The 27,706-nt window shown below is 46.2% G+C and overlaps 1 protein-coding gene, 1 non-coding gene and 1 pseudogene across 2 annotated transcripts in view; all 3 read right to left on the bottom strand.

Moving 5' to 3' along the window:
- The window catches only part of LOC124718703 (leucine-rich repeat-containing protein 15-like), a 214,901-nt gene that overhangs the window by 37,500 nt on the left and 149,695 nt on the right, over positions 1–27,706 (bottom strand). The window contains exons 5-6 of the mRNA XM_047244324.1: positions 19,132–19,374; positions 9,719–9,912 (exon numbers count right to left, since the gene is read on the bottom strand). Coding sequence (XP_047100280.1) covers positions 9,719–9,912; positions 19,132–19,374 — 437 coding nt within the window. The remainder of the gene's footprint in view (positions 1–9,718; positions 9,913–19,131; positions 19,375–27,706) is intronic.
- Positions 5,538–5,612, bottom strand: Trnas-cga. Its single transcript has one exon. It is a non-coding gene; the product is annotated as a tRNA-Ser (tRNA).
- On the bottom strand, positions 16,708–16,825 carry LOC124719332 (annotated as a pseudogene).

Raw genomic sequence — 27,706 nt, 5'->3', positions numbered from 1 at the left:
ACACTACGCGGAAAAAACCAGCACCTATATCGTTCCTTCCGAGCTCTGATTTCCCTTATTTCATTTTAATGATCATTTCTCCCTATGTCGGTCGGCGTCAACAAAGTATTTTCGCATTCGGAAGAGAAAGATGATGATTGAAATTTCTTGTGAAAATCCCGATGCAATGTCAAACGCCTTTGTTTTAATGATGTCCACGATAAATACTGTATAATTTCTGTGACACTCTCTCCCCTATTTCGCGATAATACAAAAGGTTCTGCCCTTCTTTGAAGTCTCTCGATGTACTCCGTTAATCAGATCTCGAAAGGATCCCACACCGTGCACCAGTACTCCAAAAGAGGTCGGATAAGCGTAGTGTAGACTGTCTCTTTAGTATATCTGTTGTATCTCCTAAGTGCTCTGCCAATGAAACGCAGTCTTAGGTTCGCCTTCCTCACAGCATTTGTTACGTGTTCTTTCTGATTTAAGTTGCTCGTGGTTGTAATTCCTAGCTATTTGGTTGAATTTACGACCTTTATATTGTTGTAACGGAAGTTTAACGGACTCCTTTTAGCACTCACGTGGACGACGTCATACTTTTCATTGTTAAGAGTCGATGGCCAATTTTGGCACAATACAGATACCTCTTCTAAATCGTTTTGCAGTTTGTTTTGATCTTTTGATGAGTTAAATAGACTATAGACGACAGCGTCGTCTGCAGACTACCTAAGATGGCTCCTCAGATTGTCTCCTAAACCGTTTATGTAGATGGATAGTAGACGGGCTACAACACTACCTCGGTGTACGCCAAAAATCACTTCCGTTTCACTCGATAACTTTCCGTCAGTTACTGCGAACTGTGGCTTCTCTGACAGGAAATCACGAATCTTGTCACATAACTGAGCAGATATACGGTATGCACGCAATCTGATTACAAGTCGCTTGTGATGTACGGTGTCAAAAGCCTTCTGGAAATCCAGAAATACGGAATCAATCAGAAGTGCCTTCTCAATAGCACTCAACACTTCGTGTGAGTAAAGAGCTAGTTGTACTTCACAAGAACGATGCTTTCTAAATCCGTGGTGACTGTGTGTCAATAGACCGTTCTCTTCAACGTAATTCGTAATGTTCGAACACAATATATGTTCCAAGATTCTTGGGCTTCTAATTTAGAGGATTACTCCTACTGCCTTTCTTGAGTATTGCTGTCGTTGGGTGCGGATCTTTCGTCGAGCGACCGGCAGTATATAATTGTTAAGTATGGAGCTACTGTATCAGCATACTCTGAAAGAAACCTGGTTAGTACACAAACTAGACCGGAAAACTTCCTTTTATTAAGTGATTTAAGTTGCTTCACTACTCCGATGATATCAACTCCTAAGTTAATCATGTTGCCAGCTGTTCTTGACACGAATTCTGGAATATTTATTTCGTCTTCTTTGGTGAAGGGATTTGGGAAGGCTGTGTTTATTCTGCTTTAGGAGCACTGTCGTCGGTAGTATTTCCATTGCTATGGCGCAGAGATGGCATTTATTGTGTCTTGCCGCTAGCATACTTTACATATGACCAGTATCTCTTTGGATTTTCTGCCAGGTTTCGAGATAAAGTTTCGTCGTAGATACTATCATAAACATCTTGCGTTGAAGTCCGCGCTAAATTTCGGGCTTCTGTTACATATAGTGTGGTGTAAAGTGCACAGTATTTCCGTAAGACAGCCGCACCTGAACTTTAGGTGCTTACTGACGCACTGCTATTTTATACTTATATGGATATGGTGTCTGTTCCTTTGGACATGTCCTAAAGAACAGACTCCAGTAATGACCTACAGCCGTCTACAACGAAATTAGAATTATATATCAATACCTTCAGCTACTGACAGGCGTTGATATATATATATATATATATATATATATATATATATATATATATATACGTGAACAGGTGAAAATATGTAACCCGACTGGGACTCGAACCCGGGATCTCCTGCTTACATAGCAGACGCTCTGTCTATAAATATATATATTTTTTTCGTTATTGATCGTTGTGTTTGGTCGTCGCGGACGTCGCAAGACATCCTGTTCAAGTTCGGTGGGTGATCCTTCCACTCAAGTTTTTTATTACAGAGGGCCAACCGATCTATCTGAGCCACGGAGGGACTATGACACGCACGCCTCCAGCGAGACCCACATTCCCACCTTGTATGTCCACACACTACATTCGTAGTGTCACCACCCAACACACTCATTACTCGTTGAAGACATTCTAACCAAGTCCCGTAAGTGTTCGGGTAATACGTGCGCATCCGCACAGAAGAAGAAGGTCATGGCCGTTATTGCCAGAACTATATACTTATATCGATATGGTGTCTGTTCTTTCGGACGCCCGAAAGAACAGACACTATATCTGAGCCTCGGCTGGCTCGTGTTATGCATTGGATTAAACCTTGGTTGCTATTCTGTGATTAGTCTCCCGCGGTTATCGCGGTTATGCTGTTATCCTCTTTCTCTGCATGTCGCAGCAGCAGCGTGTATCGATATTCGCACCCTTGTACTATCTTTGCCCTGGCGCTTATAGTTTCCGGCTGTGCCGTGTGCGGGCAGTTGGTCGGTTGGCGTGGAGCAGCGAGGAAGTCTCCGTGGCGCGTGTCCACGCGCGGTCGGAGTGTGACGTGCTGTTCCCATTGCTACGAGGTCCGTGGCTCACCGATCCCTGACACGAAAGTTGAGTCTTAACTTAATCTACCAGCCAGCCCCAACTGTTCACATAGTGTCGCTTGAACAATGTGTGTTTTCAAGGTTGCGAAATTCTAGCTGCCTTCCTGTGAACTTGATTATTTTTTAATTGAAGTGCAGTAGCGTAATCTTCTGCCTTGTGGCCGTTAACGTTCCGGTTACCTGCCCTGGCCGTTGACGTAAATTCAGGCAGTGTATTTTCCTCGTCGTTTTGTGGCTGTGCAGCACGGCGTGTAGTTTGACAGCTCAATCTGTAATTCGTTGAGGACTCCGATACCTTCTGCGTTGTTCCATTGAACTCCCTGTTGCCTGCTGGTCGGGTGGAGCGGAAGTTAGCCTGTCGCTTGGTCCGTTGACTGTCTGTCGGTTGGGTTGCCGTCGGATTGAGAATTGCTGGGCCGACTGCATGTCTCACCTAAGCAAGCGTTAGTGTTTGAATTTAGGCCGACCCTTGGAAACTTCTGAGCGCCGTTTGATATGCTGCCTTTTCTTTACTGTCCTTGTTGTTTGTTTGTGTATGGCTTCTAGCTGATTTTAAATTAAAGTTGTTTTGCCCTTAAGGCGTGAGATTGTCTGAGACTTCAGCCTGATTTAAAAAAATTTTAAGACAAGGCCTTATGCCTTTTAAAATTCAAATTCTTGTTTTTGAGTCTTATGTGATTGGGCTTCAGCCGGTTTTTAAATTAAAGTTTTTCTGCCCTTGAGGCGTGAGATTGAATGGCGCATTTAGCCGGGAATTAAGTTCTAAAATCCTACATCTACATCCATACTCCGCAAGCCACCTCACAGTGTGTGGCGGAGGGTACCTTGAGTACCTCTATCGGTTCTCCCTTCTATTCCAGTCTCGTATTCTTCGTGCACATAAGGATTGTCGGTATGCCTCTGTGTGGGCTCTAATCTCTCTGATTTTATCCTCATGGTCTCTTCGCGAGATATACGTAGGAGGGAGCAATATACCGCTTGACTCCTCGGTGGGAGTAGGTTCTCGAAACTTCAACGAAAGACCGTACCGAGCTACTGAGCGTCTCTCGTGCAGACTCTTCCACTGGAGTTTATATATCATCTCCGTAACGCTTTCGCGATTAGTAAATAATCCTCTAACGAAGCGCGCTGCTCTCCGTTGGATCTCCTCTATCTCTTCTGTCAACCCTATCTGGTACGGATCCCACACTGCTGAGCAGTATTCAAGCAGTGGGCCAACAAGCGTACTGTAACCTACTTCCTTTGTTTTCGGATTGGATTTCCTTAGGATTCTTCCAATGAATTTGTCTGGCATCTGCTTTACCGACGATCAACTTTATATGGTCATTCCATTTTAAATCATTCCTAATGCTTACTCTCAGATAATTTATCGAATTAACTGCATCCAGTTACTGACCTGCTATTTTGTAGCTAAATGATAATGGATCTTTCTTTCTATGTATTCGCAGCACATTACACTTGTCTACATTGAGATTCAATTGCCATTCCCTGCACCATGCGTCAATTCGCTGCAGATCCTCCTGCATTTCAGTACAATTTTCCATTGTTACAACCTATGGATATACCACAGCATCATCCGCAAAAAGCCTCAGTGAACTTCCGATGTCATCCACAAGGTCATTTATGTATATTGTGAATAGCAAAGGTCCTACGACACTCTCCTGCGGCACACCTGAAATCACTCTTACTTCGGAAGAGTTCTTTCCATTCAGAATGACATGCTGCGTTCTGTTATCTAGGAACTCTTCAATCCAATTACGCAATTGGTCTAATAGTCCATATGCTCTTACTTTGTTCATTAAACGGCTTTGGGGAACTGTATCGAACGCCTTGCGGAAGTCAAGAAACACGGCATCTACCTGGGAACCCGTGTCTGTGGCCCTCTGAGTCTCGTGGAGAATAGCACGAGCTGGGTTTCGCACAATCGTCTTTTTCGAAACCCATGCTGATTCCTACAGAGTAGATTTCTAGTCTCCAGAAAAGTCATTATACTCGAACATAATACGTGTTCCAAAATTCTACAACTGATCGACGTTAGAGATATAGGTCTATAGTTCTGCACATCTGTTCGACGTCCCTTCTTGAAAACGGGGATGACCTGTGCCCTTTACCAATCTTTTGGAACGCTGCGCTCTTATAGAGATCTATGGTACACGTCTGCAAGAAGGGGGGCAAGTTCCTTCGCGTACTCTGTGTAAAATCGAGCTGGTATCCCATCGGGTCCAGTGGCCTTTCCTCTTTTGAGCGATTTTAATTGTTTCTCTATCCCTCTGTCGTCTGATATCTACAATTTTGTCATCTGTGCTACAATCTAGAGAAGGAACTACAGTGCAGTCTTCCTCTGTGAAACAGCTTTGGAAAAAGACATTTAGTATTTAGGCCTTTAGTCTGTCACCCTCTGTTTCAGTACCATTTTGGTCACAGTGTCTGGACATTTTGTTTTGATCCACCTACCGCTTTGACATAAGACCAAAATTTCTTAGGATTTTCTGCCAAGTCAGTACATAGAACTTGGCTTGGTCTGTTTTTAATGTTTTCCTTACTCTTGTGATGTTTGTCAAATGAATGAAGTACTATGTTCGAGTGCAACTGACAGCCGCTCGGCCGGCCGCGGTGGTCTAGTGGTTCTAGGCGCGCAGTCCGGAACCGCGGGACCGCTACGGTCGCAGGTTCGAATCGTGCCTCGGGCATGGATGTGTGTGATGTCCTAGGAGACTGATGACCTCAGATGTTAAGTCCCATAGTGCTCAGAGGCATTTGAACCATTTTTGAACTAGAATGAGATTTTCACTCTGCAGCGGAGTGTGTGCTGATATGAAACTTCCTGGCAGATTAAAACTGTGTGTCCGACCGAGACTCGAACTCGGGACCTTTGCCTTTCGCGGGCAAGTGCTCTACCAACTGAGCTACCGAAGCACGACTCACGCCCGGTACTCACAGCTTTACTTCTGCCAGTACCTCGTCTCCTACCTTCCAAACTTTACAGAAGCTCTCCTGCGAACCTTGCAGAACTAGCACTCCTGAAAGAAAGGATATTGCGGAGACGTGGCTTAGCCACAGCCTGGGGGATGTTTCCAGAATGAGATTTTCACTCTGCTCAGTTGGTAGAGCACTTGCCCGCGAAAGGTAAAGGTCCCGAGTTCGAGTCTCGGTCGGGCACACAGTTTTAATCTGCCAGGAAGTTTCATTTTTGAACTAGTCGGGCACGTCTGCAAGGTGTGATAAATAGGCTGTTTCTTTTCAGTTGAAACTCATTCATTATTTACTGCAAAAATGACCAAAAGCATGCGACTAAATTACATTTCTGTTTTGAACGCCCGCCATGTTCCGAAAATATTTGCTATTACGTGTGCAATACCTTATACATTAAGAAAAGTGTTTTCTGATTTCAGCTACGATTTGCACATTGCATGACTTCCGTCGTGGGCACGTCTCATTTTGGACAGAGCGAGTTTAACTCCTCGGATTGGTAGCTAAATGATGACAGAATTTCTTAAAAGAATCAGAGAAAGATGTACAATTATGAATAAACACTGTGCAAAGAGATCTACTTTGAAGGTTTCATTAGATTTTTCAAGCAACACTTGTAAAAATCGATTATTTTATACGGAGTGTCAAATCAAACACTTTTCAGCCGTCTAGTTTCCAATGTTATTTTATTAGTCTCAGTTTCGGTGATACCTTTACACCATCTTCAGATCCCCTGACCGACACGTAGGTTCCGTTTAGAATCTTCCTACACGCCGGTAAAGGCGCCTGAAGATAGCGTAATGGGAGGGTTGGAACTCTAATAGTGGCAACTATTTATTTACAGCTCGTACAAAATAGATACGTATTTCAAAGTTTTACTGACCTGCAGAGTACTCACCAGCATTGTGTGTAACCCGTTGCCAGCGATGTGGAAGTCGTAGGATACTCTTAGCAGTACCAGTTGTGTTGACAGTGCAAGCGGCCGGGCGGTGTGGCCGAGCGGTTCTAGGCGCTGGCAACGGCAAAGGTTTATACACAATGCTGGTGACTATTTTGGTCAGTAAAACTTTGGAATACGTGTCTATTTGGTACGAGCTGTAAATAAATAGTTGCCACTATTAAAGTTCCAATCCTCGTATATCCTCGGAACTGGTAGGCCAATAAAATAACGGTTTGAAAATTAGACGGTTGAAAGGTGTTTGAGTTGATGTTCTGTATTGATCAGCCGTGTCCGGCAAGCATCTCTGAAAAGATGGACATAAAGAAGCTTATTTATAGGCTGAGTGAGGAGAATTGACCCTTACCAAGTTCAACAAAAACAGGCTGTCTGTGGAAAATGTTTCCCCTGGGTTTGGAGTGATACAGTCTCCAGTTCCAGTGACGTTAGGCACACCCAGAGTAAGTAGGCTGTTTAGGTTTTTATGTTCGTAAAGGCACGTAGCGTTCTGTATTAAAATCGCTGACTGCGCTGTGTGATGTCTGTGGATGGTTGAACACGTTGTTGGAAGTTATTCGCCAATGTAGTGTTGGGCAGTTGGATGTGAACAGCCCGTAGCGTTGAGCAGTTGGAGGTGAGCCGCCAACTGAGGTGGATGTGGGGAGAGAGATGCCAGAGTTTTGAGATGTTAACATGAGCAGACGATCTGGACGAGTGTCCGTCAGAAAAAGGAAATTTGTTGAACTGAATGTCACGAATTTATATATTGATGACTTTTGAACACTATTAAGGTAAATACGTTGTTTGTTCTCTATCAAAATCTTTCATTTGCTAAGTATGCCTATCAGTAGTTAGTGCCTTCAGTAGTTAGAATCCTTTATTTAGCTGGCAGTATTGGCGCTCGTTGTATTGCAGTAGTTCGAGTAACGAAGATTTGTGTGAGGTAAGTGATTCATGAAGTTTATAGATTATTGTTAGTCGGGCTATTCTTTTGCAGGGATTATTAAAAGCCAGACTGCGTTGCACTAAAATATTGTGTGTCAGTTTAGAAATGTTGAGAATAAGTGTTGTGGTTAGCAGGAGAGCCAACACCGTGTTACTAGAGGAGGCCGAAACGCACGTGTTTTAGCTCACGTAGGGTGGCGTGAGGTCTGGAACAGGACAAGGAAATTAGAATTTACAAAAAAACGGACGTAGCTGGTGGAATACTTAACTTCAATCCATTAGTGATGAACGTCGGTCTTGACGGTACATGATTCACAATATCAATAGTAACTGAATATGGCGCCTTGCTAGGTCGTAGCAAATGACGTAGCTGAAGGCTATGCTAAACTATCGTCTCGGCAAATGAGAGCGTATTTCGTCAGTGATCCATCGCTAGCAAAGTCGGTTGTACAACTGGGGCGAGTGCTAGGAAGTCTCTCTAGACCTGCCGTGTGGCGGCGCTCGGTCTGCAATCACTGATAGTGGCGACACGCGGGTCTGACGTATACTACCGGACCGCGGCCGATTTAAAGGCTACCACCTAGCAAGTGTGATGTCTGGCGGTGACACCTCAATAGGGAAAGAGAAAACAGTCTCAGTACGTTCAGTTTGAAAATCAAGTAACGTAGAAGTTTTACCAGCACAGTCATTCTTTACATTCAAAGGGGAAGTAGCCATTACATATGCCATTCCGCATCTGAAGGAATGATTTTTGTCTAGACTGAATTTTGGATGAGGATCAACCTTTATTACAGGCCGTCGCTGGCATGGAGTACCTAGAGCAGGGCTTAACAACTGGCCGGTTTTGAGCACGAGTACTCGCGTCTGCTCAGGCGCGTGCTCGCGAGCAGGTGCAAGGTCGCGGAGTAGGGAGGGAGGGGAGGGAGGGGAAATGCGCGCGCACGTTTGAATGTGATCTCGCGTTCATAGCAGATTTAACTAGCCGTCTGAATGCTTTGAACATTTTACTACAAGGTAAAGATCTGCTACTTACTCATTTCATAGATCGCATACGAGCTTTAAAAAAAAAATGGCTCTGAGCACTATGGGACTTAACATCGATGGTCATCAGTCCCCTAGAACTTAGAACTACTTAAACCTAACTAACCTAAGGACATCACACAACACCCATTCATCACGAGGCAGAGAAAATCCCTGACCTTTTAAAAAGAAATTGACACTTTGGGTGAGTCAGCTGGAAACAGGAAACCTAGCTCATTTCCCTAAATTATCATCCATGCAAGATGTTCACAAAGACTGTGAACGTTATTCACATAGTTTAGTTGATCAGCGCTTTCAAGATCTGACAGCACTAGACAGTGATTTTGACCTGTTCTCTCCATTTTCAGCGAATATTTAAGAGATTCGTCCTGAGCTGCAGCAAGAAATTATTGACCTGCAGTGTGACAGAGAATACAGAGACAAATTTCAGAACAAGAAAAACATTTTGGAATTCTACAGACACTTCCCTCAGGATAGATTTCCTCGTTTGCACAAACTGGCGGCTACAATAATATTAATGTTCGGTTCCACGTATGTTTGTGAACAACTGTTCTCTGCAATGAAATGTAACAAGACGCGCCTGAGAAATGCATTGTCTGATCGAAATTTAAACTGCACGCTGCGCCTAAAATGCACAAGAACAATTACTCCGAACATAGACGCAATGGTAAAGGGCAAAAAGTACAAGATAACCGAGGATCCCACACTTCAGTGACACGTTTTATTGTGTAACAGTTCACAAGTTAATGCGAATGTAGAGGCATACACTAAGCTAATAAAATTATGTGGCATGTGTACATTCTCCATTATTTGTTTCATTTGTCGCAGTAATAATTCGTGAGTGATATCCCTGCAGGTGGCCGCGGATTTACATCGACTGGCGGCAGCTGTTGTGTGCCCCACGTGACTCTCCCGACTCCCCGCTCTGGTCCGGTAGTGGGGGTAGCGTGCTCTGCTCGCGCTGCTCCGTGCTCGCGCCTTGCTGCTCACAGCTTGCTCTGCGAGCACGTGTGTTGTGAAGTCCTGACCCAGAGCATCTGTTTACTATTTTTCGGTCAATGTGACGGTGATGCGACATTTTCCATTTCTGACAGTGTACTGGACACGGAATCAAGCGGTTTGTACCTACCGGAGAGTGGTGAGTCGGTTTCCGCTGAGCACGAGGAAAGCCAGCTCGCCCTGGTGGTCGAACGTGCCCACCTCGATGTCGGTCAGGTGGTTGTTGTCCAGGTAGAGGGACGCCAAGCGCCCGTTGAAGCGGAAGGTGCCCGGGGCGACGCGAGCCAACGAGTTGTTGCGCAGCTGCAGGGACCGTAGGCTCGTCTGCAAGGATAAGCTCAACGTCACTACGAGGCACCTACCTCCCGCAGAGGAGGCTGAGTCAAACATTATGTGTAAGTGCTTGAAAGAAATACGTTTTCCGCGTCATCCCCATTTCATAATGAAGAGCCAAAGAAAATGGTTGTTGTTGCTGTGATCTTCAGTCCTGAGACTGGTTTCATGCAGCTCTCCATGCTAATCTATCCAGTGCAAGCTCCTTCATCTCCTAGTACCTACTGCAGCCTACATCCTTCTGAATCTGCTTAGTGTATTCATCTCTTGGTCTCCCTCTGCGATTTTTACCCTCCACGCTGCCCTCCAATGCTAAATTTGTGATCCCTTGATGCCTCAGGACATGTCCTACCAACCGATCTCTTCTTCTAGTCAAGTCGTGCCACAAACTTCTCTTCTCCCCAATCCTATTTAACACCTCCTAATTAGTTATGTGATCTACCCATCTAATCTTCAAGCATCCTTCTGTAGCACCACATTTCGAAGGCTTCTATTCTCTTCTTGTCCAAACTATTTATCCTCCATGTTTCACTTCCATACATGGCTACACTCCATACAAATACTTTCAGAAACGACTTCCTGACACTTAAATCTATACTCGATGTTAACAAATTTGTCTCCATGAGGTATGCTTTCCTTGCCATTGCCGGTCTACATTTTATACCGTCTCTACTTCGACCATTATCAGTTATTTTGGTCTTCAAATAGCCAACGTCATTAACTACTTTAAGTGTCTCATTTCCTAATCTAATTCCCTCAGCATCACCCGACTTAATTCGACTACATTCCATTATCCTTATTTTGCTTTTGTTGATGTTCATCTTATATCCTCCTTTCAAGACACTGCCCATTCCATTCAACTGCTCTTCCAAGTCCTTTGCTGTCTCTGACAGAATTACAATGTCGTCGGCGAACCTCAAAGTTTTTATTTCTTCTCCCTGGATTGCTGGTACACCTGCCTAATATCGTGTAGGGCCTCCATGAGCATGCAGAAGTGCAGCAACACGATATGGCGTGGACTCGATTATTGTCTGAAGTAGTACTGGAGGCAACTGACACCTTGAATCCTGCAGGGCTATCCATAAATTCGTAAGAGTAAGACGGGGTGGAGATCTCTTCTGAAAAGCACTTTGCAAGGCGTCCCAGATATGCACAATAATGTTCATATCTGGGGAGTCTGATGGCCAGCGGAAGTGTTTAAACTTCAGAACCTGTAACAGGTTTCCACCCAGCATATGCATGAAGTATGAAGGAGAGCAGATAGAAGAGATTGACAGTCTTAAATTCCTGGGATTACAAGTTGATAATAAATTCAGTTGGAAGGAGCACACCACAGAACTGCAGAAAAGCCTTAAGGGGGGGTAGGACGTCAAACGGTCGGACTTGGAGCAGGAGAGGCACCACAGGACATTTCAATTTGCACTGGCTATACTTTTACAAATAAATTCATAAAACTTTGTCAGCATGACCTGTAAGGATTCAGAATTGATACTCTTAGCAGTGGAAGTGGTAAAACATAACGAAATAATTTTTTTACATGTGAAATTTCATCATTTTTTCACTTACTAATGGCCGCATTTGTTGCTATAGGTACACTTTTCTTCATAAGTAGAAGAGATTCTTCGCTGAATTTTGCACAGCATACAAACCATACTTAAAGGTGCATGGAACTCTAGAATTTTCCAAATCTATTAAAAACTGTGGTAAAAATTGAGGTAATTAACTAAAAAACTGGTGTTTCTTCAAAACATGTTGTTTAAAGTACAACAGCTCACTCGTTTTTTCATAAATTAAATAAATTCTAGAGTTTCGTACACCTGTAAGTATGGTATGTATGCTGTGCAAAATTCATCGAAAAATCTCTCTAACTTATGAAGAAAAGTGTACCTATAGCAACGAATGCAGCCAATAGTAAGTGAAAAAATGATGACATTTCACAAGTAAAACAAATTAGTTCGTTACGTTTTCGAACTTCCACTGCTAAGAGTGTGAATCATGAATCCTTCCTGGTCATGCTGACAAAGTTTTATGAATTTATTTTTAAAAGTATAGACAGTGCAAATTAAAATGTCCTGTGATGCCTCTCCTGCTCCAAGTCGGCCCGTTAGACGTCCTACCCCCCTTAACAAATCTGTATTTACAATTCGAGTGTTAGCAGACATAGGCGACATAAAAATGAAAAAGCTTGCATACTTTGCCTACTTTCATTCCATACTGTCATATGCTATAATATTTTGGGGTAACTCTTCAAGTCAAACAAAAGCTTTCAGAGTCCAAAAGCGTGTAATACGTATTATTTCTGGAGTAAATTCACGGACGTCTTGTAGCAACCTCTTCAAAGAACTGGGTATACTAACTACTGCCTTTCAGTATATTTACTCCTTAATGAAATTTGTCCTAAATAATATATCTCTTTTTCCAACAAACTGCTGAGTTCATACATACAATACCAGGAACAAAAATGATCTGCACAAGGCCTTAAAAGCACTTACTTCAAAAAGGGATCCACTACTCAGGAACACTCATCTTCAATGACTTGCCATCAAACATAAAAAATTTAGTTGCTAATAAAGATCAGTTTAAAAGGAGCCAACTCCTTCTACTCCACTGACGAATTTTTTAATAGAAACAAATGATGTGTTGTATATACTCATACTATTAGTATCGTTATTTCAGCTTAAAAAAAGATGTATTGTATATACTCATACTATTAGTATTATTACAGCTTAAAAAAATGATGTATTATATAAACTCATACTATTAGTATTGTCATTTCAGCTTAAAAAAAAGAAAGATTGACATGTTCCACATCCACGAGGATCTACTCAGCACGGATCTATGGAACGAAAAACTAATCTGATCGTCTAATCTAATGTAAACTCGGAAGAGTGCTCCTGGAGCCACACTGTAGCAATTTTGGACATGTGAGGTGTGGCATTGTCCTGTTGGAATTACCCGTCGGAATGAGCAATGGACATGAATGGTTACAGGCGATCAGAGAGGACGCTTACTTATGTGTCAGTTGTCAGAGTCGTATCTAGACGTATCAGGGGTGCCATATCACACCAACTGCACTCCTGCACACAATTGCAGAGCCTCCACCAGCTTGAACAGTCCCCTGCCATGGATTCATGAGGTTGTCTCCATACCCGTACACGTCCGTCCGACCAGGTAACAACTTTCCAGTCATCAACAGTCCAATGTCGGTGTTGACGGGTCCAGGCGAGGCGTAAAGTCTTATGTTCTGCAGCCATCAAGGTTACACGAGTGGGCCTTCGACCCCGAAAGCCCATATCGATGATGTTTCGTTGAATGGTTCCCACGCTGACAGTTGTCAATGGCGCAGCATTGAAATCTGCATAAATCTGCGGAGGGATTGCACTTCTGTCACGTTGAATGATTCTTTTAAGTCGTCGTTGGTCCCGTTCTTGCAGGATCTTTTTCCGGTCGCAGCGATGTCGGGGATTTGATGTCTTACCGGATTCCTGGTATTCACGGAACACTCGTGAAATGGCCGTACGGGAAAATCTCAACTTCGTCGCTACCTCGGAGATGCTGTGTCCCATCGCTCGTGCGCCGACTGTAATACCACGTTCAAATTCGCTTAAGTCATGATAAACTGCCATGGTAGCTGCAGTAACGGATCTGACAACAGCGCCAGACACTTATGGTCTTATATAGGCGTTGACGACCGTAGCACCCTATTCTGGCTGTTTACATATTTTTGTTATTGTATACGCATGCCTATACCAGTTCTTTGGCGCTTCAGTGTACTTTTGTGTAGTATGATGTTTCGGCTATGTAGCCAGTCAAGCATCGACATTCACACAGAATATAACAAATGGTTGTGGTCAACTTTCAGGAAGCATCCCTCTCATATAGAGGAATGAAATGTGTTGTAAGGACATAGGTCCGGAAACACTTTACTGCCATATTATAGCTCATTTTGTGCTTCACATAAAAATCATGTTATCTTGGGCAACACATACCAACAGAACGTATCATTGTTAGAGGGAATATTCGTAATAACCTGTACGTTACATTTGGTGATAAGTATATATATATATATATATATATATATATATATATATATATATAAAGCCATCGAAATATACAAACATGGAGATAATTTTAACAGAAAAGAAGCAGCTAGCTACAGAAACGATGAGAAGTTTTTATCTTTGCCGTAGTACGATCGATAGTTATATTTAATCTTTGACAAGGTTTATCTCTGCTATCACGTGAAATCCAGACCACGCCCACTTTCCACGGTATTTAGGCCGTTCTTCGACGTCCTACTAGTTGGTCGGCAAGACTCAGCACAACTAGGAGCACCTCCGAAGATGTCCAACGTAGCTTTGGACGAAACGTCATGGATAGAAGAGTACCATGGACCACGGCCATACAACCAAGAAGAATTCTCGGCAGACCTTTGTCAGTTCTGGCACGATGTTCACGTCGGGCGCATCTTCCCATAAGGTCCGTGTTGAGTGGTTACTGACCAGCGGGTGTACTAACAAGTCAGATGTAGTACATGACTGACGAAAACGTCTTGGTACAGTGTGTGGTGAACGACATTGTTGAGCAACTAGTCCATGAAATCTGCCAGACTGTCCAGGTTGGGCACATCGTCCCATCAGCTTCATGTTGAGGTCCTTAATGAAAAGCGAAAGCGCTAATTAGTGACAGGCGGCACTTGCTGGACGAACAGGTCATGATGCAGCATAGTGGAGCTACCACCTTTATTTTCAGTCCTCTGTCTACTGTGCCACACCGTCCAGATTGAGCCCAAGTACCAATTAGTTTCCTGCGCTAAGAGCCACTACTTGCCTGTCGAACAGGTGTAACGTGGTGAGGCTGCCACCCTTACGACACCTGGCAGCTCTGACAGGATATGCAGGTTAGACACATCTTCCCATTAGCTTCGTGTCGGGTAGTTATTGACATATTAGCGCACTCACATGTCAATAAGTCGTATTTAGTACCTGCTTGATGAACAACTCGTAAAGCAGCGTGGGGTCGCTCCCCCCATCATTTTGACATCTGTTAAGCAATACAAACTACGTATGTTATACTCGAACGCGAGTGTTTATACACTCCTGGAAATTGAAATAAGAACACCGTGAATTCATTGTCCCAGGAAGGGGAAACTTTATTGACACATTCCTGGGGTCAGATACATCACATGATCACACTGACAGAACCACAGGCACATAGACACAGGCAACAGAACATGCACAATGTCGGCACTAGTACAGTGTATACCCACCTTTCGCAGCAATGCAGGCTGCTATTCTCCCATGGAGACGATCGTAGATGCTGGATGTAGTCCTGTGGAACGGCTTGCCATGCCATTTCCACCTGGCGCCTCAGTTGGACCAGCGTTCGTGCTGGACGTGCAGACCGCGTGAGACGACGCTTCATCCAGTCCCAAACATGCTCAATGGGGGACAGATCCGGAGATCTTGCTGGCCAGGGTAGTTGACTTACACCTTCTAGAGCACGTTGGGTGGCACGGGATACATGCGGACGTGCATTGTCCTGTTGGAACAGCAAGTTCCCTTGCCGGTCTAGGAATGGTACAACGATGGGTTCGATGACGGTTTGGATGTACCGTGCACTATTCAGTGTCCCCTCGACGATCACCAGTGGTGTACGGCCAGTGTAGGAGATCGCTCCCCACACCATGATGCCGGGTGTTGGCCCTTTGTGCCTCGGTCGTATGCAGTCCTGATTGTGGCGCTCACCTGCACGGCGCCAAACACGCATACGACCATCATTGGCACCAAAGCAGAAGCGACTCTCATCGCTGAAGACGACACGTCTCCATTCGTCCCTCCATTCACGCCTGTCGCGACGCCACTGGAGGCGGGCTGCACGATGTTGGGGCGTGAGCGGAAGACGGCCTAACGGTGCGCGGGACCGTAGCCCAGCTTCATGGAGACGGTTGCGTATGGTCCTCGCCGATACCCCAGGAGCAACAGTGTCCCTAATTTGCTGGGAAGTGGCGGTGCGGTCCCCTACGGCACTGCGTAGGATCCTACGGTCTTGGCGTGCATCCGTGCGTCGCTGCGGTCCGGTCCCAGGTCGACGGGCACGTGCACCTTCCGCCGACCACTGGCGACAACGTCGATGTACTGTGGAGACCTCACGCCCCACGTGTTGAGCAATTCGGCGGTACGTCCACCCGGCCTCCCGCATGCCCACTATACGCCCTCGCTCAAAGTCCGTCAACTGCACATACGGTTCACGTCCACGCTGTCGTGGCATGCTACCAGTGTTAAAGACTGCGATGGAGCTCCGTATGCCACGCCAAACTGGCTGACACTGACGGCGGCGGTGCACAAATGCTGCGCAGCTAGCGCCATTCGACGGCCAACACCGCGGTTCCTGGTGTGTCCGCTGTGCCGTGCGTGTGATCATTGCTTGTACAGCCCTCTCGCAGTGTCCGGAGCAAGTATGGTGGGTCTGACACACCGGTGTCAATGTGTTCTTTTTTCCATTTCCAGGACTGTAGGCAAGGGTATAATCAGGAGTGCCTTAGGGGAGTGTGAGAGAGCCGCGATTATAAACGAAGTGGCTGAGAGCACTCCGTCTTCAGGCCACGAGTGGCCTGCCGGGACCATCCGACCGCCGTGTCATCCTCGGTGGAGGATGCGGATAGGAGGGGCGTGGGCTCAGCACACCGCTCTCCAGGCCGTAAGATGGTATTCCTGTCCGAAGCCGCTACTGTCCGGTCGAGTAGCTCCTCAATTGACATCACGAGGCTGAGTGCACCCCGAAAAATGGCAACAGCGCATGGCGGCCTGGATGGTCACCCACCCAAGTGCTGACCACGCCCGACAGCGCTTAACTTCGGTGATCTCACGGGAACCGGTGTATCCACTGCGGCAAGGCCGTTGTCAAGTGGCTGACAGGGTGAGCAGAAATTTTCTGTTGCTAGCTGATGATGCTGAGGTGTACAGGAATATGTAGAAGATGAATGCGTGTAGGAGTGTACCAGATGACTTACACAAAATTACTACTTGGTGTGAGGAATGGCAGCTAGAAATAAAATAAAGTTAATGCGGATGAATAGAAAAAACAAACCAGTAATTTTCGGATAAAGCATTAGTAATATCCTGCTTAACATAATAACGTCTTTTAAATACTGTGTGTGGGTGTAACGTTGAAAAGCGATATGAAATCGGACGAGCATGTGAGCGTTGTAGTAGGGAAGGCGAATGATCGATATCGGTTTATTGGAGCAATTTTGGGAAAATTTTGTTGATCTGTAAATACCGCATATTGGACGCTAGTGCGAACTATGAGTATTGCTCGTGTGTTCAGGATCCATATTAAGTAGGACAGAAGGAAGACTTTGAAGCAATTCTGAGACGGGATGCTAGATTTCTTACTGGTAAGTTCGAACAACACCGAAGTGTTACTGGGATGCTTTGGGAACTAAAATGGGGATACCTGGAGGGAAGGCAAGATTCTTTCCGAAGAATACTATTGAGAATATTTAGAGAACCGGCGTTTGAAGCTGACTGTAGAACGGTTCTGTTGCCTCCAACATAAACTTCACGTAAGGACCATGAAGCTAAGATACAAGAGCTTTGGACTCAAACGGAGGCATACAGAGAGTCGTTTTTCCCTCCCTCTACTTGCGAGTGGAACAGGAAAGGAAATGGTAGTAGTGGTACATGGTACCATACATCAGGCACCGTACAGTGGCTTGCAAATCTTGTATACGGATGTAGATGCACACTATCTGATCAAAAGTATCCGGACACCCCCAAAACATACGTTTTTCATATTGGGTGCATTGTACTGTCACCCACTGCCAGGTACTCAATATCAGTGACCTCAGTAGTCATTACACATCGTGAGAGAGCAGAATGGGGTGCTCCGTGGAACTCACGGAATTCGAATTTGCTCAAGTGATTGGGTGTCACTTGTGTCATACGTCTGTACGCGAGATTTCCACATCCCTAGGTCCACTGTTTCCGATGCGAAAGTGAAGTGGAAACGTGAAGGGACACGAACAGCACAAAATCGTACAGGCCGAACTCGCCTATTGACTGACAGAGACCGCAGACAGTTGAAGAGGGTCGTAGTGTGTAATAGGCAGACATGTATCCAGACCATCACACAGGACTTCCAAACTGCATCAGGATCCACTGCAAGTACTATGTCAGTTAGGTGGGAGGTGAGAAAACTTGGATTTCATGGTCGAGCGACAGCTCATAAGCCACACATCACGCCGGTAACTGCCAGACGACGCCTCGCTTGGTGTAAGGAGCGTAAACACTGGACGCTTGAACAGTAGGAAAACGTTGTGTGGAGTGACGAATCTCGGTACACAATGGGTCTGGGTACGGCGAATGCCCAGAGAACGTCATCTGCCAGCGTGTGTAGTGCCAACAGTAAAATTCGGAGGCGGTGGTGTTATGGTGTGGTCGTGTTTTTCATGAAGGGAACTTACACCCCTTGTTGTTTTGCGCGGCACTATCACAGCACAGGCCTACACACATTTTTTTAAGCACCTTCCTGCTCCCATTGTTGAAGAGCAATTAATGGATGGCGATTGCATCTTTCAACACGATCGAGCACCTGTTCGTAATGCACGGCCTGTGGCGGACTGGTTACACGACAACATCGCTGTAATGGACTTGCCTGCATAGAGTCCTGACCTATAGAAACCCTTGCGATGTTTTGTAATGCAGACTTCGTGCCAGGCCACACCGACCGACATCGATACCTCTCCTCAGTGCAGCACTCCGTGAAGAATGGGCTGCCATTCCCCAAGAAACCTTCCAGCACCTGACTGAATGCCTGCCTGCGAAAGTGGAAGCTGTCCAAGGCTAAGGGTGATATTGAATTCCAACATTACCGGTGGAGGGCGCCACGAACTTGTAAGTCATTTTCAGCAAGGTGTCCGGATACGTTTGATCACATAGAGTGCGTCTGTCAACTGTGCCTGGCAGTCCAGGTTGAGCTCATCTTCCAATTAGCTTCGTGGTGAGGATGTTACTGACCAGTGAGTGCGCTAACAAGTCAGAGCCACTATCTGCTCGACGAAAAGATCGCAGTGACGTATGGTAAGCCACGTTTCTGTCAGACATCAGTCAGCTCTAATATGTAGCCCAGGTTTGGCACACATTTCCTTGGGCATCATGTAGAGATGGTTACTTAAGAGTTGATGTGTAGACAAGTCACAGCCATTACCTGCTTGACGAACATGTCGCGGTGCAGCGTGGTGAGGCCAATCTCGTTGAGCCGGAGCTCCGTCAGCTCTGGCAGGTTGTCCAGGGCACCTGCTGTCAAGCTGGACAGGTTGTTGCGGGACAGAAGCAGCGTCTGGAGCTGCTGCAGTTCCCGGAAGGCACCGCGCTCCCACACGGAGAGGCTGTTGTCCGCCAGGTCCAGGTACTGCAGTGACGGCATCGCTCCTGAGACGTCCGCTGGAACCTGCAACATCGGGGCGAGTGGGGAAGCTGTCCTGGACCACGGTCCACAACTTACAGAAGTGGTTTAATGAAATTAAATTACACTACTGGTCATTAAAATTGCTACACCAAGAAGAAATGCAGATGATAAACGGGTATTCATTGGACAAATATACTAGAACTGACATTTGATTATATTTTCACGCAATTTGGGTGCATAGATCCTGAGAAATCAGTGCCCAGAACAACCACCTCTGGCCGTAATGACGGCCTTGATACACCTGGGCATTGAGTACAACAGAGCTTGGATGGCGTGTACAGGTACAGCTGCCCATGCAGCTTCAACACGATACCACAGTTCATCAAGAGTAGTGACTGGCGTATTGTGGCGAGCCAGTTGCTCGGCCACCATTGACCAAACGTTTTGAATAGGTGAGAGATCTGGAGAATGTGCTGGCCAGGGCATCAGTCGAACATTTTCTGTATCCAGAAAGGCCCGTACAGGACCAGCAAGATGCGGTCGTGCATTATCCTGCTGAAATGTAAGTTTTCGCAGGGATCGAATGAAGGGTAGAGCCACGGGTCGTAACACATCTGAAATGTAACGTCCACTGTTCAAAGTGCAGTCAATGCGAACAAGAGGTGACCGAGACGTGTAACCAATGGCACCCCATACCATCATGCCTGGTGATACGCCAGTATGGCGATGACGAATACACGCTTCCAATGTGCGTTCACCACGATGTCGCCAAACTCGGATGGGACCATAATGATGCTGTAAACAGAACCTGGATTCATCCGAAAAAATGACGTTTTGCCATTCGTATACCCACGTTCGTCGTTGAGTACACCATCGCAAGCGCTCCTGTCTGTGGTTCTGCGTCAAGCGTAACCGCAGCCACGGTCTCCGAGGTGATAGTCAATGCTGCTGCAAACGTCGTCGAACTGTTCGTGCAGATGGTTGTTGTCTTGCAAACGTCCCCATCTGTTGACTCAGGGATCGAGACGTGGCTGCACGATCCGCAACAGCCATGTGGATAAGATGCCTGTCATCTCGACTGCTAGTGATACGAGACCGTTGTGATCCAGCACGGCGTTCCGTATCACCCCCCAGAACCTACCGATTCCATAGTCTGCTAACAGTCATTGGATCTCGACCAACGCGAGCAGCAATGTCTCGATACGATAAACCGCAATCGCGATAGGCTACAATCCGTCTTTTATCAAAGCCGGAAACGTGGAGGTACGCATGTCTCCTCCTTACACGCGGCATCACAACAACGTTTCACCAGGCAACGCCGGTCAATAGCAGTTTGTGTATGAGAAATCGGTTGGAAACTTTCCTCATGTCAGCACGTTGTAGGTGGCCGCGCCGGCGCCAACCTTGCGTGAATGAAAAGCTCCCATTCACGCTATCTGGGTTTAACCCCGATCTTGGTTCAAATGGCTCTGAGCACTATGGGACAATATCTGAGGTCATCAGACCCATGCAGATTTTCGCGGATGATGCTGTAGTATACAGACAAGTTGCAGAATCAGAAAATTGCAGCGAAATGCAGGAAGATCTGCAGCGGATAGGCACTAGGCGCAGGAGGTGGCAACTGACACTTAACATAGACAATTGTAATGTATTGGGAATACATAGAAAGTAGGATCCTTTATTGTATGATTATATGATACCGGAACAAACACTGGTAGCAGTTACTTCTGTAAAATGTCTGGGAGTATGGGTACGGAACGATTTGAAGTGGAATCATCATATAAAATTAATTGTTGGTAAGGCGGGTAGCAGGTTGAGATTCATTGGGAGAGTCCTTAGAAAATGTAGTCCATCAACAAAGGAGATGGCTTACAAAACACTCGTTCGACCTATACTTGAGTATTGCTCATTACTGTGGGATCCGTACGAGGTTGACAGAGGAGATAGAGAAGATCCAAAGAAGAGCGGCGCGCTTCGTCACAGGGTTATTTGGCAAGTGTGATAGCGTTACGGAGATGTTTAACAAACTCAAGTGGCAGACTCTGCAAGAGAGGCGCTCTGCATCGCGGTGTAGCTTGTTGTCCAGGTATCGAGAGGGTGCGTTTCTGCATGAGGTATCGAATATATTGCTTCCCCCTACTTATACCTCCCGAGGAGATCACGAATGGAAATTAGAGAGATTCAGGCGCGCACGGAGAACTTCCGGCAGTCGTTCTTCCCGCGAACCATACGCGACTGGAACAGGGAAGGGAGGTAATGACATTGGCACGTCAAGTGCCCTCCGCCACACACCGTTGGGTGGCTTGCGGAGTATAAATGTAGATGTAGATTGATGTAGAACTTAATCCGAACTAACCTAAGAACATCACAGACACCCATGCCCGATGCAGGATTCGAACCTGCGACCGTAGCGGTTGCGCAGTTCCAGACTGAAGCGCCTAGAATCGCTCGGCCACACCGGCCCACCCGACCTTGGTACAAATTTTCATTCATCACCTCAGCCTGTATATATACACTGTGGAAGAGAGGTGGAGCTGGGTCCAAGATGTACGAATCTTGTCTGTTGGTGTCGTAGATTTCCTGAATGGAATTGAAGTTACACCCTTTTGTCTGTAGAATATTCCTCAAATCATTCCCATTAGTTCAGGAGATAATCAGAATCATCTACAGCAGCCAGTTGACCTTATGGCGTGTGGTGGAGGACTCTTTGTGTGGCACTGTCATTTCCTCACTGTCCCGTTCCGGTCCAGAATGGTTTGCGGAAAGAAGGATTATCGCTAACTGTCTGTGTGAGCTCAAACCTCAATATGTTGCATTCATTGTCTTCCCTCGAGATATACACTCCTGGAAATGGAAAAAAGAACACATTGACACCGGTGTGTCAGACCCACCATACTTGCTCCGTACAAGCAATAATCACACGCACGGCACAGCGGACACACCAGGAACCGCGGTGTTGGCCGTCGAATGGCGCTAGCTGCGCAGCATTTGTGCACCGCTGCCGTCAGTGTCAGCCAGTTTGCCGTGGCATACGGAGCTCCATCGCAGTCTTTAACACTGGTAGCATGCCGCGACAGCGTGGACCTGAACCGTATGTGCAGTTGACGGACTTTGAGCGAGGGCGTATAGTGGGCATGCGGGAGGCCGGGTGGACGTACCGCCGAATTGCTCAACACGTGGGGCGTGGGGTCTCCACAGTACACCGATGTTGTCGCCAGTGGTCGGCGGAAGGTGCACGTGCCCGTCGACCTGGGATCGGACCGCAGCGACGCACGGATGCACGCCAAGACCGTAGGATCCTACGCAGTGCCGTAGGGGACCGCACCGCCACTTCCCAGCAAATTAGGGACACTGTTGCTCCTGGGGTATCGGCGAGGACCATTCGCAACCGTCTCCATGAAGCTGGGCTACGGTCCCGCACACCGTTAGGCCGTCTTCCGCTCACGCCCCAACATCGTGCAGCCCGCGTCCAGTGGTGTCGCGACAGGCGTGAATGGAGGGACGAATGGAGACGTGTCGTCTTCAGCGATGAGAGTCGCTTCTGCCTTGGTGCCAATGATGGTCGTATGCGTGTTTGGCGCCGTGCAGGTGAGCGCCACAATCAGAACTGCATACGACCGAGGCACACAGGGCCAACACCCGGCATCATGGTGTGGGGAGCGATCTCCTACACTGGCCGTACACCACTGGTGATCGTCGAGGGGACACTGAATAGTGCACGGTACATCCAAACCGTCATCGAACCCATCGATCTACCATTCTTAGACCGGCAAGGGAACTTGCTGTTCCAACAGGACAATGCACGTCCGCATGTATCCCGTGCCACCCAACGTGCTCTAGAAGGTGTAAGTCAACTACCCTGGCCAGCAAGATCTCCGGATCTGTCCCCCATTGAGCATGTTTGGGACTGGATGAAGCGTCGTCTCACGCGGTCTGCACGTCCAGCACGAACGCTAGTCCAACTGAGGCGCCAGGTGGAAATGGCATGGCAAGCCGTTCCACAGGACTACATCCAGCATCTCTACGATCGTCTCCATGGGAGAATAGCAGCCTGCATTGCTGCGAAAGGTGGATATACACTGTACTAGTGCCGACATTGTGCATGCTCTGTTGCCTGTGTCTATGTGCCTGTGGTTCTGTCAGTGTGATCATGTGATGTATCTGACCCCAGGAATGTGTCAATAAAGTTTCCCCTTCCTGGGACAATGAATTCACGGTGTTCTTATTTCAATTTCCAGGAGTGTATGTGGCAGAGGGTAATGTATTCTTGAAAACTTTTAGGAATGTACGCTCTCAGAATTTCAAGAGTAAACCGCACTCTGGTACAGAACGCCTCTCTTACAGCTTCTGCCACTAGAGTTGCCTGAACGTGTCCGTGACTCCTTCACACACACCAAATGAACCTTCAACGGAACACGTTGTTCTTCACGGGATCTTCTCGATTTGCTGTATCAAACCTACCAGGTACGGATCCTAGATTGACGAGCAGTACTCAAGTATTGGTTGAAAGAAGGATTTGAGCTGTATGCTTTGTGTGTGCGCATATTTCCTGAGGATTCATCCAATGACACCCAGTCTGACGTCTGCCTTACCTGTAATTATTTTTATGCAGTCGCTCTAATTTAAATCGCTCCGTACTCACATTCTAAATTATGTAAACGACTGCTTCCAGTGACTGTTCGGCAACCGTGTAATCATACAACAACGTAAGTTTCCTTTACTTTACGTCTGTGGTCATAAACTTTTGTTAACAGATTACCGGTTTCGGTCCATAATAACCATCATCAGATCTGTTTCATATAAACGAAGTCCAAATGTACTGCGGCCATAGTGGCATCGTCACACCTGGGCACTTAACATTTGACGATGCCACTATGGCTGCAGTACATTTGGACTTCGTTTATATGAAACAGATCTGATGATGGTTATTATGGACCGAAACCGGTAATCTGTTAACAAAAGTTTGTGACCATAGAGTTAAATTAAAGGAAACTTATTGCATATACGGGTCACTGTTTTACTTGCGACAATGTCGCAGCTTGCGATACAATAAGGTGTCTGTCCTCTCATTTTCTCCACACCTTCCATTTATTTGTGTTCAGGGGCAACAGCCAATCCTTGCACTAAGGGTCGATGCTCTCCGGAACTTTCTGCATTATGGTGCAGTTCTCTAGCATTACGACTTCTCTGTATATAACACCATCATCCACGAAAAGCCTCTTAGAACTTCCGACGTCCTCCAACAGGGCATTTACATTTATCGTTACCGTTGTCACTAATATTCAAAATATTTCTCAAGAAATCACTCACAGTTCCAATTGACCTGTGACACTCTCTTGGGATACGCCCAAAGCTACTTTTATGTTTGAACACTTCTCTTCATTAAGAATGACATGCTGTGTTATGTTTACGAGGAATTCTTCAATCTAACCATATAGTTGGTGTGATATTCTATACAGTCCTATTGTGTGCATTAGGTGTCAATGCGGATCTGTATCTAACACCTGAAGGAAGGACCACGGCCTCTACCTGGGCGTCTGCATCTGCTACTTTGCTTGCCTCATGGACGAACAAAGCGACCTAGGTTCCACACGATCATTGTTTTCGTAAACAACTTTGATTCTGAGGTGTGCTGCTGCTCGCGTTGGTGCTGGTCATAGGTTTCCTGTCCCCTCTGTTGCGGGCCAAACGGTATCGTTTAGTTGGTATGGTTGCGGTTGTTTGTCTTCTTCCAGACCGGCCGGTGTGGCCGAGTGGTTCTAGGCGCTTCAGTCTGGAACCGCGCGACCGCTACGCTCGCAAGTTCGAATCCTGCCTCGGGCATACATGTGTGTGATGTCCTTAGGTTAGTTGGGTTTAAGTAGTTCTAAGTTCTAGGGGACTGATGACCTCAGATGTTACGTCCCATAGTGCTCAGAGTCATTTGAACCATTTTGTCTTCATCTCGTGCTGACTGGCGCCACTCGATTTCGCAAGCGTTGCCCTATCTTTGGGGCGACGTCGTTGTTTTTCCAGGGTCGTGTGAGTGGGCCAGTTCGGTTGGGGACTCAGGAGGAGCCAGGTCTGGGCAGTGTCAGAACACGTTGTGACCGCTTGCGGCACCCATGGACTGCCAGATGGAAGGGCAGTGGTCACGAGAGTGCACGACCTCGTCGTAAACTGGATCCTGCAAGCTTTAAGATGAGTGCATTTCAATCCAAGTAGAGAAACCCCCACCATTGTGATACCTCGCAATTCTCCAGTGACTTCGTGTTGCTGCTCGTAGTGTCGCCGAGGCGAAGAACAGCGAGCTTTCTACTTTGATGATAGTGGTTCCTTTCTCGTTCTGGGCGCTCTAAACACAGTATTCTGGGGACGTAGTGCGGACTCTTGGTTCCGGCTTTGGTGTGTTGTTCTGGCGTTTCATTTGGTTTATCGGAAGTCAGGTGGCTTCAGCAAGATTATCATTGGTCATTCGTTAGACTGCCGCTAGTCTGACTTACCATCTTGTGAAGTGAATGCAACTCTTGGCTGCCTATCTCATCACTCGCGAAAGTGTTTGCTGCCGGACCTTCTCAGGAGTCGATACCTGGAGCATCGTCTGTAGCCCCTTGTGTTACAAAGTTTACCATCATCTTAATTCACCCGATTGGTGATCAGTTGCTTGTTATTTTTAATTAACCTTTGCTATTACATTTCCTGTTTTACAGGAAGTTTTGTGAGCACTCGTGTACGAAGAATGGCATGAGGCTTTGAGGCCTTCTCATTGAGAAAAAGAGGTCAGTTCGCATTTTTGTGGCGACGAACATGCTGAAGTCGTTTCTTCAATATCCTGGGGGTAGCATAACTGTGTACGGATGGCTGGGATGCGGGGGGTCGGACAGGTTTGCGCGACCTTGTTGACGTGATGACAGACGCCACGCCCAACGACTCAACATGCTTTTGTTCACTGACAGGCCTCCGTATACATTCGGCAAGCGAAGCTCTGGTTTTCCGCCAAAAGAAACTTACTGATACTTCCGTTACAGAAGCCACTTTGAAGACTACACACAGCGCCACCACCAACTGCAACTTCATGAAACTACAGAGACTAACGCGGGAATATTCCACGATGTTACACAAAAAATTCCACATTTTTCCAACCGAAACTGACGGATCCAAAAGTGGTCTATTACCTTTTGAACGCCCATCGTGTTATTCCACTGCGGATTGCAAGAGTTTTGGATGGAACTGAACGAAGAGTTTGGAGACACTATATACTATTGCAAAGTATGCTGGTTATGTCAATAAGCAAGCCCGGAACGATTTTTCTATTTAAAACGCGCTTTTGTTGAATGCACGAAGGAAAACAGATTACTAGGTACTCTGCCCCAGCAGGCCTTGGAAGGTTCAACGGTACCGACCGCCCACCGTGTCATCCTCAACCCATGGGCGTCACTGGATGCTGATGTGAAGGGGGATATGGTAAATACACGACTCTCGCAGCCTTTTCCAGTATTCGTGACCGGAGCCACTACTTCTCCATCAAGTAGCTCCTTAATTGGTGTCACAGGGGGGCGAGTGCATCCCCTTTGCCAACCGCACTCTGGAGAGCAAGATGGTCACCAATCTTACTGCTACACATATCCGGTCTTACCATTGCAGCAAAGCCGTTGATGAAGAAAATAGAAGTGCACGAACAAAAATTAGAATATCCAGAAATCATTGCAGACGTCGCTTTTGAAGTGGACTGCACTGCCCATTGTAAAACACTGTAAGGCGACAAACAACTTATTTCTGATATATTCAAAAATCCGCCTCAGTTGCGAAAATTTTCTGGTCTTTGCCAAGGTTTCGGCTAGAATAATGTAGCCTTCTTCAGAAGCATAAAATTACTATAACATGCCAGAGTAAGGCACAGTCAACATTAAAAATTAAAACCTATAGTACCGTGGTACCTTGTCGAATTAAAACATGGTTCCACGGTACTATAGGTTTTAATTTTTAATGTTGACTGTGCCTTACTCTGGCATGTTATAGTAATTTTATGCTTCTGAAGAAGGCTAGACTATTCTAGCCGAAACCTGGGTAAAGACCAGAAAATTTTCGCAACTGAGACGGATTTTTAAATATATTAGTCTATCACAGTTGCTGACGGGTCTGCAATATGCTAAGAATACTTATTTCTGATTTGATGAGGATGCATTTCAGAAGAAAACCGCATTGTAGAAGGGATAAATAAGGACACAGTCCAGTCCAGTAAGCTCACTGGCGTTAAATGAAACGTGTGGTCTGAAGAATTCATTATGTCCTTGAAAGAATTACAAGGAAATTTTGCTAAACGTTTTGAGGACACTGCTAAGCTGATATCCGTTTACGACACTGCTTATAGTTCCAGTTGAAAGCGCCCCTGTGC

The sequence above is a fragment of the Schistocerca piceifrons genome, chromosome 10 (assembly GCF_021461385.2).
Source record: "Schistocerca piceifrons isolate TAMUIC-IGC-003096 chromosome 10, iqSchPice1.1, whole genome shotgun sequence".
Classification (NCBI taxonomy): Eukaryota; Metazoa; Arthropoda; class Insecta; order Orthoptera; family Acrididae; genus Schistocerca; species Schistocerca piceifrons.
Note: the sequence above shows the minus strand (reverse complement) of the source record. Positions and strands in the feature narration are given on the sequence as shown.